Source organism: Dreissena polymorpha, chromosome 5 (assembly GCF_020536995.1).
Source record: "Dreissena polymorpha isolate Duluth1 chromosome 5, UMN_Dpol_1.0, whole genome shotgun sequence".
In the NCBI taxonomy this organism is placed as follows: Eukaryota; Metazoa; Mollusca; class Bivalvia; order Myida; family Dreissenidae; genus Dreissena; species Dreissena polymorpha.
This window is the reverse complement of record NC_068359.1, coordinates 37993001-38012706: the sequence shown is the minus strand read 5'-3', so window position 1 is coordinate 38012706 and position 19706 is coordinate 37993001. Positions and strand designations below refer to the sequence as shown.

At 36.8% G+C, this 19706-nt stretch overlaps 1 protein-coding gene across 3 annotated transcripts in view; it reads left to right on the top strand.

The window, feature by feature from the left end:
• The window catches only part of LOC127881618 (uncharacterized), a 40416-nt gene extending 20971 nt beyond the window's left edge, over positions 1 to 19445 (top strand). For 2 of the 3 annotated variants that reach the window (XM_052429664.1, XM_052429665.1), the window contains exons 2-3: positions 1818 to 3038; positions 16159 to 19445. In XM_052429664.1, the coding sequence (XP_052285624.1) occupies positions 2900 to 3038; positions 16159 to 18383 (2364 nt within the window). In that variant the 5' untranslated portion in view covers positions 1818 to 2899 and the 3' untranslated portion in view covers positions 18384 to 19445. Of the gene's footprint in view, positions 1 to 1817; positions 3039 to 15568; positions 15706 to 16158 lie in introns of those variants that run through there. The other variant, XM_052429666.1, reaches the window with a different exon arrangement.
• Positions 19446 to 19706: the final 261 nt, after the last annotated feature.

Sequence of the window (19706 nt, the reverse complement as noted above, 5' to 3'; positions counted from 1 at the left end):
CAAGAGGTCCATGGCAATATCCCTTTTGCTAACATAGGATTTCGCGTAGTAACTTAAAACAAATTTAGCTATTGTCATGCAACTACATACATTACATAAATAATTTCCGCTCAATTACACAATTACATATTGTGCTATGCTATTGAAACATCGTACAGAAAGTTTTTTTAACTGTTTTTCAAATTCGAAAAAAATCTTTCATATGATATAGCTAACATAATTTACCTACTACACAAACAGTTTGGTTAACAAAAGAAAGCCAAAAAGTCTGACAAGAACGTGAAAAAGTCGAGCTCTTCTCCGACAGCTATTATTGAACCCATTTATGCCTAGTGGACTATCCCATCCTTTTAAATTGGATCAATTTATTTCCAAAATTAGGGATGTCTAGTATATTTATTTCTATATTTAGAATATTTCTTACAGAAAGTCCTTTAAGCAAACAGCGCAGACCCTGATGAGACGCCACATATTGCGGCGTCTCATCTGGGTCTACGTTGTTTGCCAAGGCCTTTTTTCTAGACGCTAGGCATAAATGTGTTAAGTATGTCCTCGATCACAAAAAGCTATCTACGCTGTCCAGTATCCATTAATGTATCTGCTTATCGCACTAGTTTGTTGAAGCGCATAATGCGTTTAAAAGCTACGTCGACGCCATTGTCTGTTAGTATTCATTAAATGTTATCATATGCGTATACGCATACTGGCAAGTATAAAGACACACAGTTAACTGATACAATTTAATGCGCGTGTGTTTTTGTTGAAGTTGATAACAATCTCAAAACAAACACTGTTTTGTTTAGTACGTCGTGAGACGGATTTTTAGGGTAAAGCAGGCATTTTCAAGCGTATCGAGTTAACATTTGAAATGCACGAAGAGATAGATTGTTAAAATATGCAAATTTTTGGTACATTATTTTGTTTTTTGTTAGCTCTAGGTCGTGTGTAATGAAATGATTTTTATGGGGCAATTGTTAAATTGACACAACCTCAGCCCTTGTTAATTTTCAATTAAAGCTGAGTGCGTATGATTTATACCAGATCATGACTTTAACGATTTGTATACCGGTGGCTTGAAAACGTAATCTCCATAATACATTATTTCTGTGGCAGAAGTACAAGCACATGCTTCTGATTTGATTCACGCCTTTGTATGAATAATCCTCACAGTCGTATGTTAATAATTCCCTCAAAGAGATTGATTGAAATGACTTTCAGGACATTTTTGTGTGTAATTTAGTACTTTTTAATAGCATTTCTTAGTCATTGTGGATAGTTATGTATTGTATTGTGCCCGGATGTTAATTGTTCAAATAAAGCATTCCAGATTAATAATGCATTAAGAAAACAACACAATCGAAACTTAATCACGATGCATTCTGTATTAAATCTCTTTCCGGCGATTGAATTAGCTTGTTTGTGCCGTTAAGTGTTTCTTCAGGACATTAAGATATTAATGTACAATTTTGCCTTTAGTATAAATACCTTCACATGTATCATTTTCATGATTAATTTATGACTGTCATTGATATTTTGTGAAAAGTAAATTCATGTTAATGCTGTTCGCTAGTTTATACGTAATTAATCTTTTAAATATAACTACCCTACCGGTAGTTTTCGCTGTTTTCAAAAACAACATTTCTTGATTGCAGTAGAGTACGGACCGTTTATGAAGCACGTACGGCCATAGAATACATAGTCCGTTGGCTGCTGTAACAAGGAACATACGTTTCCTTGATTTATTTCCAGCAACACAATGGTGTCCATCATTAACAAAGGCAATCATGCTAATCAGCTGTATTTGTTGTATCGAACAGGTCAATCACGCCTCCCGCCAGGTGGATGCAGACAGGGGTGTGCTCGATTCACAACTTGCAGTGAAGATATAACCGATCAGATACACGTCGACTGACAAGCGTGAGAAAAACGAAAACGTGAGAGGTCGGGTCTGTGTGACGCGATATGAGGAAACTAATTTCACCGTGAAAATAAAATTGATCGTCGAATTAGTTATTGAAGCGTAGAGGATTTACGTTGACAAGTGTGTGGTTATACATGTATGGCTGCTTGTAAGAATAGCGTATGAGCATTTTAATTACGTGAAAAGTGTGAAAAGTACCGGTATGTATTCAAAGCGGAGTTATGATATATAGTGAACATTAAACGTTAAAACGGGCATCTGCATAAACGTATATGAAAGCTATGATTAACGATTAATTTGTGTGCGTCGGCTCATTGATGCTCGTAATAAGAGACCATACATTCTTGTTCAATGAAAGATTCGTCGTTTAACATTGCGTTCATCTGGAGTTACAATGTGACACGGACTTTGATGTGTGTGCACGATAAACGCTCGCATACCGTACTATAATGAATACCGCATTCCAGGGGCGATATGCAGTATTTAATTGTTTACATGAACATTTAGAACGAATTTAAGCTCTACACATAACTGCAATGTTATTATCTACAAAATAAAAGGAGCATTAAATATCTGGAAGATTCATCAACGAAGGCATTACATCTGGGAACGTTTTGTGAATATGAAACTTGCATGTTTATACTGTGTAAACAAGGATTAAATAGGTTTACGGTGTTAACTTAACAGTGAGGTGGAATGTGAAATGAAATAGTTAAATCGATGTGAACTGGATTTATTACTAAGCTTGCTTATGTATTTTAAACGGTTAAACATTTGAGTTTTCATTCTTGCCATAATTGTTAATACCCGGAATGTTAGTGTTGCGATATTTATCTGAAAATAATTATTTCGTTATAGTTTAGTGTAAAATGACCTTTAAATTGGTCTCGTGAAGTTAATCACGTTGGCATCGTTTAAGTTTGTCCAGCGACATCAGGCAGTGGATATTATAGCAGGATTTCTCCTGAAATCTGAGAGATGGGCGGCACCCTCTCATGCGCGAGCGGTCAACGCAGCCCCGTGCACGAGGATCACATGCCGTATGGAGCCCCTTTCGTGAAAGTGGAGCACGAAAGGGTTCAGCACGAGGACAACACCAAGGACTTGGTTATAACAGGTTGGTAAGACTATTCATTATTTCTGAATAAATATTGTGATATCAAGGGTTATATCTGACAAGGTTATAACGATAGAGAACAAAAAGGATGCAAAATACAGCTATTCTGTTAAACTTACTATTACATTATATAGCACTATGTATGATGATATTAATTAAGTCCTTCATACGCCCATTTTATTATTCGTTAGATCCTCTTTGGTGGTTACCAGTGAGTAAATCCGATGTATATTAATAAGATTCCACTATTATTGTAAACGCTGTCTATTAGATGTAGGACGTTGAGCTGAGCTACAAGTGTCTGTCTATTCATTCCATCCTGTATTTACGTTACCATGGTGACGTTGATGTCTCGCTATCGGCTATTATATGTTGTGGACCCTTAAGGCCTACTCAAACGTATCACCAACCCTGTAGGCTCACTTAATCCCACTTGAATACTGGGACTTCAAGTGCCATCACTGATACTGACCACAGTTTGTGGCCAACATGATGTGATGTCAATATACGGCAAAGTACTAGTAATGCTCTCGCCGCTGTGTCCTTATTTCATATGTTTCTCATTGTTTCATATGAGTAGAGACCTACCTGTCAGTCGACGCACTTATGCGTCTTGTTTTACTTAAACATTAACAATTCTCATCAGAAAACATTCGGACCGTGCTCTGTGAAAAGGGAGTTTAATGCATGTGCGTAAAGTTTCGTTCCAGATTAGCCTGTGCAGTCCGCACCGGCTAATCAGGGACGACACTTTCCGCTTGTGTATGATATTTTTCGTTTCAAGAAAGTCTCTTCTTAGTAAAAAAACCAGTTTAGGCGGAAAGTGTTTCCCATATTAGCCTGTGCGGACTGCATTTATATATTTTATGAATGAACAAGATCTAATTTGCTACAATAAGGAGTGTGCTATTAGTTTATCTTGTTTCTATTTGGACGGTTTCATGTTTTGAAAGGTTGTTTCATGTTGTTTACGCTTTTTTGTGACATGTACTACTCGCTCAGTTATTTCTAGGTCGCTCGATAGTAGGCTATTACTTATAATACTTAAGGTATATCGTTTTTTATTTTTTATTGACTTTCACATTTCCCTAAAAGAAACTTATTTTATATGTTAATTGGATTAATAGTACACACTGGTCAGTATATTATCTCTGGGTTGCTGCGTTGTAATTAATATTCAATTTTCATGTACGGTCAGCTATTAAGTGGTCGGGAAAACGCAATTACTGAGTCAGGTCATTTGTAATAGCAGGTATTAATATGTCAAGTTAGAAGGATGGTCATTAAATATCTGAAAAATTAGCAGTAAATCATGAACAAGTATGTAAATATCTGTATGTTTGTTTTAACGTGTTCTATGGTTCAAGTGGCGAGTTCTTATTGACGTAGATTATTGTTATCTACGGCTCTGTTATTGAGAATTTCCATGTTTGGTTGACAGGTTTGATTTTGGGTCGGTTCAAATAAAAGTTATTTTTACAACATAACAAGGCCTTAAAACGAATGTTTCAAAACTGTTTCTAAATTTAATAAATAGATAACTAACGCAAAACATTTTTTGTTTGGACATTATCTTGATACAATGTTACGTTATATTAGTCGCCATTTTATAGTTGCAGGGAATGGTAACATAATTAAATTTGATTATGAAACGTGAGTTGAGTAACCCAAATATGCCACAGTTGAGTTTAAATAAATATGTTTATAAGCGACATTGCCACTTTTCAACACAGTCCCCTTGGAGTAATTTAAGCGATGATATTGTTTTATGTTGTAATTCAATGTGCTAAATGGTACTTTAATTCATTTCAACGTAACTTAAGCGCGTGGTGTCATATTAAATTGGCTGGTACATCGAAACGTAAATATTTTAACGAAATACTGTGAAACTATTTAAAAGAACGTTTGTCTCCTGGTTGTAAAACATTTAAATACAGTTCCAGTGTTTAATGCGTTGCCACTTCTAGTAACTGCATGCAGACTGACGATATTTTAAGCTGTAACGTATCTTTATGGCGTACATGTAATTTAATGTATATTTTAATCATGTGTTTGAAATGCTAGGCTCGTTCAATGCTTCGTTAAATTTAAGTTGAAGGCTACGTGGTCGTGGTAAATTTGGTTTCGTTTCTATGTTAATACATTGTCCGGGGGATTCAGATTTTCTTTCTGCTCTCATTTATGTATTCTGTGACTCGGAATCCTTGTTTTGCCATAGGCTGTCAATCGAGGTTTGAAATCCAAAAGTGTGTATCTGTCAGTGAAAACAATACCAGATAGTACCTTTTGATGTTCAACACTCACCAATCGACTCATTTTTTCCCTGTATTTCTGTGCATTGACGTAAGCTTCACTATATCTAGCCACCGCAATTTATGTATGGATGCCAGCCAGTTTCACACTGCGAATGCCAGCTGGAGTACAACTGTAAAAGTTCTGTATAGTTATGCATCATAATCCGCATCAGAGCATCATCAAGCTGCAGTACATATGACATAGTGTTTATCGCATTTTCTCGAAGGTCATTTTCATCAAACAATACATATTTCAGAGTTCCGCGCATTCTATTCCATGGAAATTCTGAGAAAAGACTCTCGTGGGAGTAAGACACAAACGTGTTCAGTTTGCGTGTATGAGTTCTTTTATTGTTTAGTATGTCATAAGCAATATATATCTATAGTCCAAATTTTTGACGCTCTTAAATATTAAGCTACTTTTTATATGGGTAATATTTGGAGCCAAAGAATTTAGCCCATGTAAAAAGTATCTCTAAATTCTTTGCGCGTCTTATAAATGAGACTATATATATCTAGTGCATCAAATGAATGTAGACGCGCTTGTCTATAAGATTTCATAATTCACAAGTTAGATTTGTTCCAGTATTTTATATAGTTAAACGTATATCCTGATTTAACTATTAATTAAGATGTTCTTCATGCAATGAATTCGGATCGCTGTTTGAACATAAGTGTTTAAATTGGCCACATAATGCAAAACAAACTTACCATAAAGAAACAAGTTGATGTAAAATATAAGTACTATAAATGTATGAAGCATAGTTAAATAAATCGAATGTTAGGCCACCATTCGGCACCAATGTTTATTCTATTATTTAATTATTTAATGATGAATTCTTTAGATATTTGGCCTTATGTAACCATGTATAATTAATAAGCTAATTATGTTTATCGGAGGACATCTGCGACCGTTGCTCGTAATACAAATGAGATTGTATTAGGACAGATGGTTGGTCCGAAAAAAGTCTCAAAAGCTGCATAAAGGAAATTCCATATAAGTATCTTTTTGTGAGCTCGATGTGCGCATTATCCGGTATGGGGTCTTTGTTTTTAATTGAGCATAAATACCAAATGGCGTGCTATAGTGACACGCAAAAAGACAATTGTATACATGTAATTGGTAACTAAGTTGATTCAGTTACTGGTAGCTAAATGTGAAGTTCCAAGCGTAAAGATTGTGAGTTTGGCCATTGACCTTAATATAAATGATGGTTAACATTTCAACTGTAATGGCCCTTTATTAAAGGGGCCGTCCAACAGATAAAGCGTCGTATCGATGCGATTCTATATTTTGGGAAACTACGAGGATTGCTTATATAGCTAAACAATACATCTGCTATGAATAGGAGCGTGGATGGTCGAGTGGTCTAGGCGGGAGGCTTTTTACTCCAGTACTTCAGGAATCCAGGGGTCAGTGGTTCGAGCCCTGTTGAGGGTTACTTTTAATTTCTTTTTTTTTTTAAATTGTATTCTTGTTTTTTAATGGCGATTTATAGTTAAAATGTTTAAATTTATCAATAAAAATCATTTAAAGCATTTAATGACAAGCTTCAATACATGCCAAAATCTGTTGGACGGCCCCTTTAAACTCGTGAACATGTCGAATACGTTATAAAATTTGTGTATCGAGTCTCACAGTCGAAGTGACAACAATTTTCTGGCAAATGGTCATACCCAGGTGGTTAGTTAGGTTAATGTCTACCTGTCATCAATTACGTATAGAGGCAACACGATAAATAACGTGAATCAACTATTCTACGCTTCTATGCATACTGCGTGGTAAATATTTGAATGTTTTGTTAATTATAGTCATAATGACAACATGTACTTTGAAATAGATAATGTCGCGTTTTTTGATTCTGGTGCCCATAATAAACGCATAGTTTGCTTCAAATCAAGGTCGCTGACCGTCCGGTTTCTCGTAAAGCGTAAACTTTAATACACATGTACTGACATTTATTTTGGAAAAACAGTTTGGATTATCATTATTCAGTACGCATTACAAATGAAATCACTCATGATGCATGTGAATCCTTTGACATTTCAACCCAACTGAACATAACGGTGAAATGCACTGCAGGTATTTACCTGAAATCGAAACTAACTTTTATTTATCACTTACCTATTCAACGTTTCAAATCGATATTTTTATCAGTTCTCATATAAATTGCATGTGATGTTCAATTCGACATGCACGTTACACTCAAGATTGCATGTCTCTTTGTTACACAGGTCTACATTCTCGTCTTTATTGAGTGATAAATCGATTAAATAAATTTAAAAGTACGATTTTCGGCGATTGTCTTCGTATTAAAGATAAACCAATTAGCGATAAATTTGAGGACTAAGTAAACTTGATAAGTACCGGTACGTAAGACACTAAGGCGCGATGACATATTGATATATTTGATTACGCGATACAAATGGGCCTATTGTCTAAACGAATACCAGTAGAACACAGCTGTTAGAGCGTCTTAACATCTGTTGTTACATTGGACCTAATCTTGCAATGTCAATACCATGTCAGCCATGTAAGGTATCTGAGATATATATTATATATAATAGATTTGAATAATACCATTCGGTGCTCATTGCTTGGCATGCTTATATTAATCTGACGTGAATCCCTGGTTTGTCCTTAAACTGTTCAGAGATGTTATATCCGCCTCTGCACTATTGCATGCTTTTTGTATACGTATCTATTGACTATTGTTTTGCTGAGTTTTTTTTCTTAAGATTGACTTTCAAAATGCGCATGCAAATAATCGCCATATAAAAAATCATATAGTATAGTACAATATTAAAATCTTTAGACCAATTAAGTACATTTCAGTACAACAAGATCCCTCTAGTACAATTAAGCATGCATGGATATTTTTCGTGCACTGACATATACATTGTAAAGATGTTCTTTAAAATGAAGGATACATTTTATTATAATTTCGTCCATGAAGGTTACATTATACTAAATAAGCATTTCATGTAGGGCTGTACTCTCTAAAAAAAGTATCATAGTTGACTCGAAGGCATGTTTTACACTTTAGACTGTTGTTCGGGTTTTATCGTTTGGAGAAAGTGGTAAGGCATGAATAGGTGTTCACTACTGAATCACTGAAATATGATAAACGTAGAGACTATAGTAAAGCATTGCACTGAAAAAGGTTACATTCCATTAAGAAAGGGTCGGAAAAAAGTTGCAAAAACAGTCGATTTTGATTAGCGTCGAGTTCTTTCTTGGTTTGAACATGACATATCTTTTTTATTGCATGATTCGATTTTGCTTAGAATGGCCTTTAAGAAAAGGTATGGTTATGGGGGTCTCTATGTGCAAAATGTTGCATTGATTTTCGCTTAAAGTTGTCGCTTTTACATTGAATAATATATTGAAACTATTTAGTATATTATGACCTGAATGTTCGATCACAGTTCGACAGAGTTGGGCGATGGGGTGGGTTGGTGGTTTTTATCTACGTATACTTATATTGTATTAAAACTTATGAGGAGATGTCGCGTTACATTAGAACTAATGATGGTGGGGTTGTTATCTGCGTACACTAGAACTAATGAGGGTGGGGGTGTAATCTACGTATATTAGAACTAATGAGGGTGGGGTTGTAAGCTGCGTACACTAGAACTAATGAGGGTTAGGGTGTAATCTACGTATACCAGAACTAATAAGGTTACAAGAGGGATCGTCTGTGTACAGACCATCACTGCTCCTATTGTTGGTTAATTACGTTTTTCGCCTATAATCAGATATGATAGCACACACCCATTGAGGCAAAATAAAAAGATGCTACACAACGTTTTCATGTCTTCTCAGAACAGAAAAGCATGGAATGAAAACACGTCATGTTGGATATTATTTACTTCTGAATAGCCTACGAGTAGAGAACGCGAACTATTATATTCGTATGCAGTTATATTTAGCATTTCATGCTTACTGAGATTGCATTATGACACGAGTGAAAGACGGCATTTACCGAATATTATCACCATTATAAAATATAAAGTATAATACTCTTAGTACTTCACTGTGACAGGGTATGTATCATTGAGGGACATCGTAACCGCTATAATTGGCCAGATTGAGTCTCTAATTTCGTGTTTTTGACGATGCTGGAACAGCATCGTCCTAGGTATGATAACCATAAAAAAAAATTCACAATGGCGACCTATGTAAAAGACCGAGCCAGTCCGATTGAGATAACTTGATTTTTCAGTTACTTCCCTTTTGCATTCGCCACTGCGTAGGAGATTGCTCGTCATTGATAACATTCTCCTAGCAGAGTTGTCGTTCGTGTTTCAACATTCAACAATGGCCGCCCCCATGAGAGTCTCGATTCAAAACTTTCTTACTGCATACATTGGCTTGTTTCGCTATTTAGAAGCTGTCATTTAGGATATATGAATTATTTATTCACTAAATCTCCGCTTATGACAACAATAGTTGGAATTCGAAGGATATATACTCGATGTGAATGAAAGACTTTCTGGATCGTAACAGCTTGACACGGCAAAACTGGCATATTAGTATTTTTAGTTATCAATATAAGTCACATTGTGCTTTATAAATTTTATTCGAGCATTTTGCGACTTATTGAATGACTATGATACCCGATATCAACATTTCATCGGGGATTTGCAAATCACCAAGCTGTCCTGAAATTCAACATTGATTTCAAACTCTTTACTGGTTTGTACTCTTTCTTAGTGTTAGTACTTTTTATCATTTTAAAGTTAAATGAACTGTGTCACAGTAAAAGAGACATTAAGGCGATTGTGGCCAGTTTGGATCTAGATCAGCCTGCAGTCGCTTGAAAGCTGTTTGCTTAAAAGCGTTTTTCTGACAATAACAAATAATTTAATTGGATACTGATACGACTGCGCTTTTCCTGTGACCTGGCTCAAATAATAGAATTGTCATTAATCAAATTATTTATTTCGAATATTAATCAATTGTTTTTCTTGTCCCTCGGGATCAATGACTTCAGCACTTTCCTGTTGAGAATTGAATACTGCTAAAGGCGATGCTAGGGGGCGTGAGAGATGTTGCACCTTCCAGTATCGCTCGATTGTTCATTGTCAGCTCGGGTACTACGTAAATGTACCCCGGGTACTCTTAAGTATACTTACATGTATCCCGGGTACGGTAAATATACTAAAATGTACCCGGGAAATTTAACCCTTAATCAGTCGTTGTCGACTATTTTTTTGAAATAATTATATATACACATTTATGTCAATTTTCTGTAGAAAGGCCTCTATATTATCGGAATACATACTCAAAAAGCATGCTGATGCAGTGTTTTTTGAAGAGAAGTGTGTTTAAGATAATCGGTTGCGCGTTTTACGACATCGGATTTTGGGCGCGAATACAACTCGGGTACAGTCTAATATGGACCGAGTACAATTACGTTTATTTACCGTACCTGGGGTACATGTAAGTATACTTAGAGTACCCAGGGTACATGTAAGTATACTTAAGAGTACCCGGGGTACATGTAAGTAGTACCAGAGCCGACAATGACCAATCAAGCTCGCTTATCCCTCATGAACCGACTCAAAAAAACCGAGTCGGCAATATTTGACTTAATTTTTTGTTTGGTTGCTCTCGAGGGATCGAAAATTTCAGAATCTTCCTAAAAGCCCTACGGGTTTGATCCCCAGAAGCGACATTGAAAACTAGCATACTTAGTTATCTAAAAGGCTGCTAAACCTGATATACAATGATAATGTGAATTTTCTCTCACATGATGTTCATCAGTCATATTATATAAAAACTTACAGCAGTAGTAAACAACTGGACAAAAATTAATGAACGCATCTTTCATTTGTCTTTGACACTTTCATTTTGACATGGCCTAGATTTAAATATGTGACTGGACTTTACCAGCACTCTTGTAACAGAGCTAAAGTTTAAATGTACCATTGAAGATCACCTAAATCAAGATTTGCTATTATAGACGTGTGGAAAGTTTTAAGGGTGTGACAAGTAAGCAAAAATTGGTCATTACCCAGAGGCCACAACTGATCTATGACTGTACTAAAACAAGAAAAAGCAGTGCCTGATTTAGATTTCCTTAGATAGTTCAATAAAAACTAATTTCATAAGCCTGGTAACAATTTAACGGTAATGCTACCAATGTGTCACACCAGGGCCTTGAATTTGAAATCTAGGACATGCATGGTCATTTCTTCATGAAATCAGGACACAAAATTGTATTTTAAGTCCTCAAACGACCTGGCTATAGTTCTCAGATTATTATAAACTCAATCAGTATATTTATATCATTATTTATGCTTTGTGTATTGTAAACATATACACAATCATGCAGTTACATGATAGCAATAAATAATATCAAAGCTACCCATACTATAAAGGTCATTGGCAAAGCCTATGGTCAAAATGTGAACACATTGAGTGTAATAGCCCTCTCGTTCCAGCAAAAACAACACGTTGACAGGTTGTCATTTTTGACAGTTCTACTTTTACTTTCATTTTGTGATATCAAACTATGAACAATTATGTGGCTGAGAAAAATATCGCCATTGCTTTTTCTGCCCACGGTAGGGTGGCTTATATCAGTTGAACTGTCAGTCAGTCAGTCAGTCAGTGTGTCAGTCTGTCCGTCCGTCCGAAAACTTTAATGGCCATAACTTTTTTAATATTGAACATAGCAACTTGATATTTGGCATACATGTGCATCTCATGGAGCTGCACATTTTCAGTTGTGAAAGGTGAAGGTCATCCTTTAAGATCAAATGTCAAATATAAAGCGTCTGTCTGTCTGTCCGAAAACTTTAACATTGGCCATAACTTTTTCAATATTGGCGTGCATGCGTATCTCATTGAGCTGCACATATTGATTGGTGAAAGGTCAAGGTCATCCTTCAAGGTCAAGATCAAAGGTCAAATTTTGCAATATTGAAGATAGCAACTCCATATTCGGCATGCATGTGCATGTCATGGAGCTGCACATTTTGAGTGGTGAAATGTCAAGGTCATCCCTCAAGGTCAAAGGTAAAATATATGGCTTCAAAGCTGCGCAGCAGGGGGCATTGTGTTTCACAAACACAGCTCTTGTTTAATATTTTCTGCACATTTCTTCAACAAACTTACATCAATACACGATTGTCTTCGTTAATTAAATCATTCCTGACAGACTTGTGTACATATTTCGCTTACATTTTGACGCGCGTAGGTAGGACCGCATTACCGCTTCCGAAATGTGTATTCATACTATTGCCTTCGAGGAACTTATCTGATGTTTGACGGAAAGGGCCGAAAATGTGCGAGTGTGGGTCAAGTTCCCCACAGGTACTACTTTCCCGTTCCCCCAATTTTTTTTCCGTACCTAAAATTTTTCGTACCCAATTTCTTTTCGTACCCAATATTTTTTTCGTACCCAATTTTTTTTTTCATCCCCAATTTTTTGTTCGTACCCAAATTTTTTTCGGTCCCAATTTTTTTGTTCCCAAATATTTTTTCGTACCCAAATTTGTTTTCATACCCAAATTTTTTTCGCAAAATTTTTGTACCCAATTTTTTTTTCGTACCAACATACACAATTGTGGTGATTGTGGTAATGAAGATAAACTTAACTTGATGCTTTTATATCCATCCTCTCAAAAGCATCGTCACACCAGTACTGTCAGTACTTTGATTTTACCACTTGCCGGTAAAACGAATTTCCATGAACCGTGGCCGAACTAACGAGACACGTTGTGGCCAAACTAATAAGACATGTGTGGAGAAGAATTGCTGCACGTGTTCGCTCTAAACCTCATTGTTATTTCCGTTTTCCTCTTTACCTTGATTCAAATCAACGTAGCCTACATCGATAGCCATAACAATTAAAACACAAAAGATCGTCATCGTCGTAATCATTTTGGTAGCTTAAATGATTTCAAAAGATAGATTTCATTTTAGCGGCATCATCATTATCATCATCATATACATTAACAACTACAACAACAACACCATAACTATATCATTATAGATGATCATCATCTTTATCATCAATAACAACTTAATCATCATCATAATCATATCATCAACAACAAAGCCATGATGATGATGATGATGATGCTGGTCATGATGATGATCATCATCATCATCATGATCCTCCTCATCATCATCGTCATCATTATCATAATCGTCGTCGTCCTCGTCGTCGTCATCATCATCATTATCATCGTCATCGTCGCCGTCGTCGTCATCATCATCATCATCATCATCATCGTCGCCGTCGTCGTCGTCGTCGTCGTCATCATCATCATCATCATCATCATCATCGTCATCATTATCATCATCGTCATCGTCGTCGTCATCATTATCATCATCATCTTCTTCACCATCATCATCTTCATCATCATCATAATCATCATCATCATCATCATCATCATCATCATCATCAATATCCCCATCAGCACTAGTCTCTTTATTAACATATTTAACATTTATCCTTGAAACCTACAAGGCATTACTGGAACACAAAGGCGCCCGGTTCTCTGATCGGTTAGTTACACATAAAGGCGTTCCTTCGTAGCTCCATCTTTCATCTCTATCGTGATTGCTTCGGAATATGAATTAGCAAACATGTCTGCGTTTGCTGGTTGGTACACACTCCGCAATGATTTACAGACACGGCTAGGATGTTTAATCCACGGAAGGTTCATGTTTTCGCAATAAATCTGCGCTTAATGCGGCTTTTCATCAAATTGGTTCGTTATTGGTAATCATGCTTTCAAATCTTGTTGAATCCTTTCATATGATCTTTCTTCAGCATTATTGCAGTAGTCTTATTCAGAAAGTATTGATTTAAACGAATACATAAAGCAAGATGTCGAGCACTTTCATTAAGCCAGCTAAATACCACACAGAAACCGTTTAGGAACGTTCCAGTCAATGACATGTTTTGTGTTCATCCAATAAATGCGCGGTTCTCATTAATGGCCAATTTCTGCGCGATACAAATCGATCTTTGCCAGAATTAGCGCTGCAAATAGCTTTCATTATCTTCTCGTGCTGTAAAATGTAGTTATGAAAATCATCCTTGCAGATAATCGTTTAAAAGAGCAATTTAATGTTTGTTTATTTTAATGTTCTACTCTACTTAAGTACCAAATACCCCCTCGTAGTTCATTTAATTAATTGGAAGCGGGCACTTTTGGGCATTTCCTGTATTTTGACATTTTAAGTTTATCGCGATTTGTTCACTCAGTCGTTATGTAGATGCGCACACGTTCTTTAAAGCTACAGTTACTTTAAGGGCAAATTTTGTGGCGAATCCATTTGTACTTTTAGTTAAAGTGTGTAAAAAGTGTTCTATATTACATAAATATAATTGTCTTATATAATATGAATATCATATAATTATAATATGTCACCAGCATATTGGAAATGACATATTGATAATTTACCATTCAGTCATTAACAAATCTCCGATGTGATGATGTTAATAAGGCGTCTGTGATTATATGTGACGTCATAATCAACCAATAATTAATGTGTTTTAAAGTTCAATCTTATAATATTTAGAGACTTGTACGAACATATTCAAATTTAAGTGCTCAGACTTAATATAAATTAGATTTTAAAGTTAGTTTGACCTTTTTTGTATGTACAGTATACGACAACATTATCTTTTATGAAGGAATGCGAGACTCATCAAGTAGCTTTAAACTGTCACTGACATTTGGTTGTGTTTCCTAACGCCCGGTGACTGACACGCGTTTTGATTCGAAATAAAGAACTCTGAGAGTTAAATGGATATACGCTTGTCGTTAATTTCAGTATGGGTGCTATAGGGTGGAATGCTTAGAATGCGTGTAGCATTCAAAATCGTTGTCACGGTGACTTGTTAAACACGTAAAACAATAATTGAATGCGTGCATCGGTGCAATTTGATTCGTGTTCTCACCTTGGAGCGGATATTGTATTGTTTGCAAGAATCCCACATTGTGCAAATTGCGTTTGAAACGCAGCGCTATATTTCAGAAAAAGGGAAAATATACTTGGACACTAGTTATATTAATATGTGCGTTTCAAACATATGGATTAATGTGCAGACAAGCGGATAAATTAATGTTGTGCAAAAAAAATCATATTTGTAGGAAAATGTTTCAAAGGCGCTCGTGTGATAAAGTACAATCAGACAGCAAATTATAACGGAATTTGTAATCAAGTAAAAACCGTGAAACTCCATAACCGTTATGTCTGATATATTAACAATTACACCGCATAATTATGTTAATGGTATTAATCAAATAAACAATGCAGCAAGTGTATGATTTCAATTCTTTGCCAAGAAAGCGCCATCTGGCATGTCGTCTGTCCGCGTTACGGGAGAGCGTTTCAATGGCAGGTACGGGTGCACGTGCATGCACGAGAAACAATGGGTCTGAGTAGAAATGGTCTTTGTTTTTTTTGCTTAGCAGTCAGGTGGAAACTCCAGATAAAAATAACTTCGGTAAACAATGAATCATTAAGTTCTGCTGGTTTTTGTGTTTTAAGTGTTGGTATGATCCTGTACTAAGACATTAGAGAATTTATCTTTTCCAATGAAAAAAAAAGATCCGCTTAAAAACAAAGCCAGCTAGATTGTCGATGTATCCATCAGTTGGTTTTCCCATCCCCTGATTTCGAATACTGAAGGGTACTTTACCTGGCATTATGCATTGTCCTTGCCATTAAGAAATGTTTGGGTTGATTATGGTGTTATGAAGCGTTTTATTCATCTTAAATGTGCATGCGTCCATATCTTAGAGCAGTACAAATAGAATATACAATAATCTATGTAGTTTTTTTGTATCTTCAGATCTTCCTACAACGACGCCGAACAACAATAATAACGTCAAAAGCACCAACATTGGCAAAGAACAAGAGCCACACGAGAAATCATGGAAGTTCTGGAGATCGCTGTCAACGCGGCGCTCCCGGAAGTCTCTTGTTCACAATGGGACTGCAAAACCCATCGAGGATGGTGGCTTTGGTGTGCACGTTACCGTTAATTTACCGGACGTCTTGGATAACACTGACGTTTCTCCGAGCAAACTGGTCGACCCTCCACCGAAACCGCCCAGAGTGCTGCACACTGATGCTGATGAGTCAATCACCGTGACGACGGCTCCGATTTATCAGAACGGATTCCCGAGGCAGCTGAGTGGCGTTAACATTTTGAGTTCCCCACAGACAGAAATTGCGAAAGAATATGAAGGTGTTGACTCTTCTGGAATTTGTATCAGTGCACCGCCGGGTACGCCATCGAGGTTACCGCCCAAATCCTCTATCGGTCCGCTGATAGCCTCCTCAAAAACGAACTCGCTCCCGAACTATGCTCTGCCGTCCTCATTTCAGAGGCGCCAACAGTCAATCACCGGCGGGAAAATAAAAATAGTGTCGCCAGAACTTTCTAGAAAGGTTGTCATGAAACCCAGAAAGAAATCCACTGAGATTAGTGCTAAAGATCGCCATGTCCTCATATTACAGAGTTCCGTCGAACTTCTTGGACAAAAGGTGGATCCGTTCATGATACTCGAAAAACTAGCAGAAGCTCAGTTACTTGATCCAAAGGCACTGAATATCTACAGAAATCCTTTGGACAGCCGGTACATTATTGAAAGCGTGGTGCAAACCGTGATGGACTCGGAGTACCCGACGTTTTTACAGTTTTGTGATATCCTTAGGAGCGTTGCTGATTTCACCACCGTCGCCGCTGTGTTAGACGCCATGCGTGCAATATATGACGTCATATATGAGGTGCTAACTGGAGGCCCAGAGTCATCGCCCATATTGGATGATGAAAAGTCGGTTTCGTTCGACGTTGTATATTACAGTCTGGACACCGGCAAAATTCGATCTGTGGTCGAGTTGGAGAAACTAAGAAACACAGAAAGCAAACGACATTCTAGGGACCTTTTATCCTTCAAGAGGAATTCACGACTCTCTTTTCAGTCTCTCTCCAGTGAGGCGTCTAGTGTATTTAGTGAAGACATTATCATTAACGGGTTGCCCATGGTAACCATATCTGTGTCGGGTCACGCGCTGTGTCTGTCGAAGGCCATAGCACTTGCCGACGTCGTAAGAGAACATGACAGTATTTTGGAACTCCACATCGGGAAAACGCACATTCGTGGTACGGACATGTCGCACATAAGCGCCGCCCTTGTGGAGAATTACTCCGTGCGGGTTTTAGATCTGCGATTAAACAATATCGGGAACGAAGGCGCGGCACATCTTGCCAAAGCGTTAACGTCAAACAAGACGTTACGTCAATTAAACCTGTCTTCTACGGGAATCGACGCTGACGGCGTCAACTGTTTGGCGGACGCTTTACGTACAAATGTAGGTCTGGAGGATCTGGATTTAAGTTTCCTCGACATTGCCGACAGTGGGTGTGTGGCTTTAAGGGATATGTTGAAACAAAATCGCTGTTTAAAGAAACTACGTCTGCGAAGTGCTAATATCGCTTGGATGGGATGTGGCCTTCTTCTGGAGGGTATCGAAATTGGGAAAGTGATTTCAGAACTGGATCTTAGTAGGAACTTTATTGGCGATGCCGGGGCCGACATGTTACTTACTAACTTGAAGGACGACTCTTCCTTGAGGGACCTTAACCTTGAGAATTGTGGTATAACTGTCTCCGGATGTTCGATTTTGTCTGACGTCATCTTAACGAACAAATCCTTACGTCACTTGGATCTAAGTGTGAATTTCATTGGGGACCAAGGAATTGCGAAACTTTCCAACGCTCTGGTCAGAAACAAACATATCAAAACTCTCGGTTTGAATATGTGCGGCATATCGAACGACGGCTTCTCCAAGTTGTTGGATATTTTAGAAAGCAACACAACGCTCACGCTGTTGAAGCTCTGCTATAATCGCCTTGGAAAGGAACACGTCGACCCGGAAGCGACGTCAGACAACTTGAAGTACCGCATTCGAATCGTGACGTCATCAAACCCGAAACTAAAACTTTTACTGTGGGGAAACACATTTGATGAACCACATTCCTCTAGTAGAGTTACAGACATATCTATGTGATCAATGTGTGTGTGTGTGTGTTTGTGTGTGTGTGTGTGTGTGTGTGTGTGTGTGTGTGTGTGTGTGTGTGTGTGTGTGTGTGTGTGTGTGTGTGTGCGTGTGTGTGTGTGTGTGTGTGTGTGTGTGTGTGTGTGTGTGTGTGTGTGTGTGTGTGTGTGTGTGTGTGTGTGTGTGTGTGTGTGTGTGTGTGTGTGTGTGTGACCCGAAAAGGCAACCGACATTCTTTTTTATACGGTCTATTCCTCTATGACGAAACTAACATGCCTTCTAAACAGGTTTTACATTGTGGTCACTGTAATGTGTCTGATTTTTGTACTACTGTCTTGTTAAAGTGATTGCCATTGGCTATTTTAAGTTTTTTTTTCGGTATCAGATTGTGTGCGATTGTAAAATTTAATTACAATGTTCAGCAATTGTACATAACATTTTCGATAAAGAGCATTTCAGTTGGCACAATTATATAATAAATTAATAATTAAAAAACAACGTCGTAATTCTAATAATTAAATATTTAAAACAATCGTGTTCATGTCTACGTCAAATTGATTTATTTCGATATGATGAAATTAACAGTATCTTTCTTAATTATGCTGTTATTGATATACGTTCATGTTCTTACGGATTGACAGCGATGCAATTGTATAGGGATTTCAATTTTGTATGCATGTATGTTAAATATCACACCTCTATGCAATTCTGTTGAAAGCTTGCCATTTTATGATTATTGTGGATAATAAATCATAAACGTGTACAACACATGCAAGCATGTATACTAATAATGCTTACGTTGCCATACAATGCACAAAACTGTTGAATTTCCAAAAGTTCAAACATGATCTATATGCAGTTCTCTCTCAAATATCATGGACACTTCTTTATCGCTGTATATTTAATGTCAAAATAATGATTGTATAGGGTTCTTTTGCCAAAACATCCAAATCACTAAAACTGCTCTGCGTCTCTGATTTTTTTTTGTATTTTATTGTCAATTTAATATTATTTTAATATTTTTAACAAACTGTTTTGCTTCATTGTTTTCTTATAATATTTATTAAACATATAAATTATTTTTTTCAAGCCTTGTGTCTTCCGTTCTTTATTACGAACCCACTGATTTTACTAGATTCCTATCCGAACACTACTGGAATGAAAAGTTTTTACCTATTATTTCGTTATCGTGTATTCGAGTATCCATTACAACCATATTTGCATTTTGATTAAAGAAATATTATTACGCCACCTTTCGAAAATGTTTGTTATTAATATTTAATTACAGACAAACGTTTTGTAAACTAGTGTACTAGTAACAGTAATTATAGTACA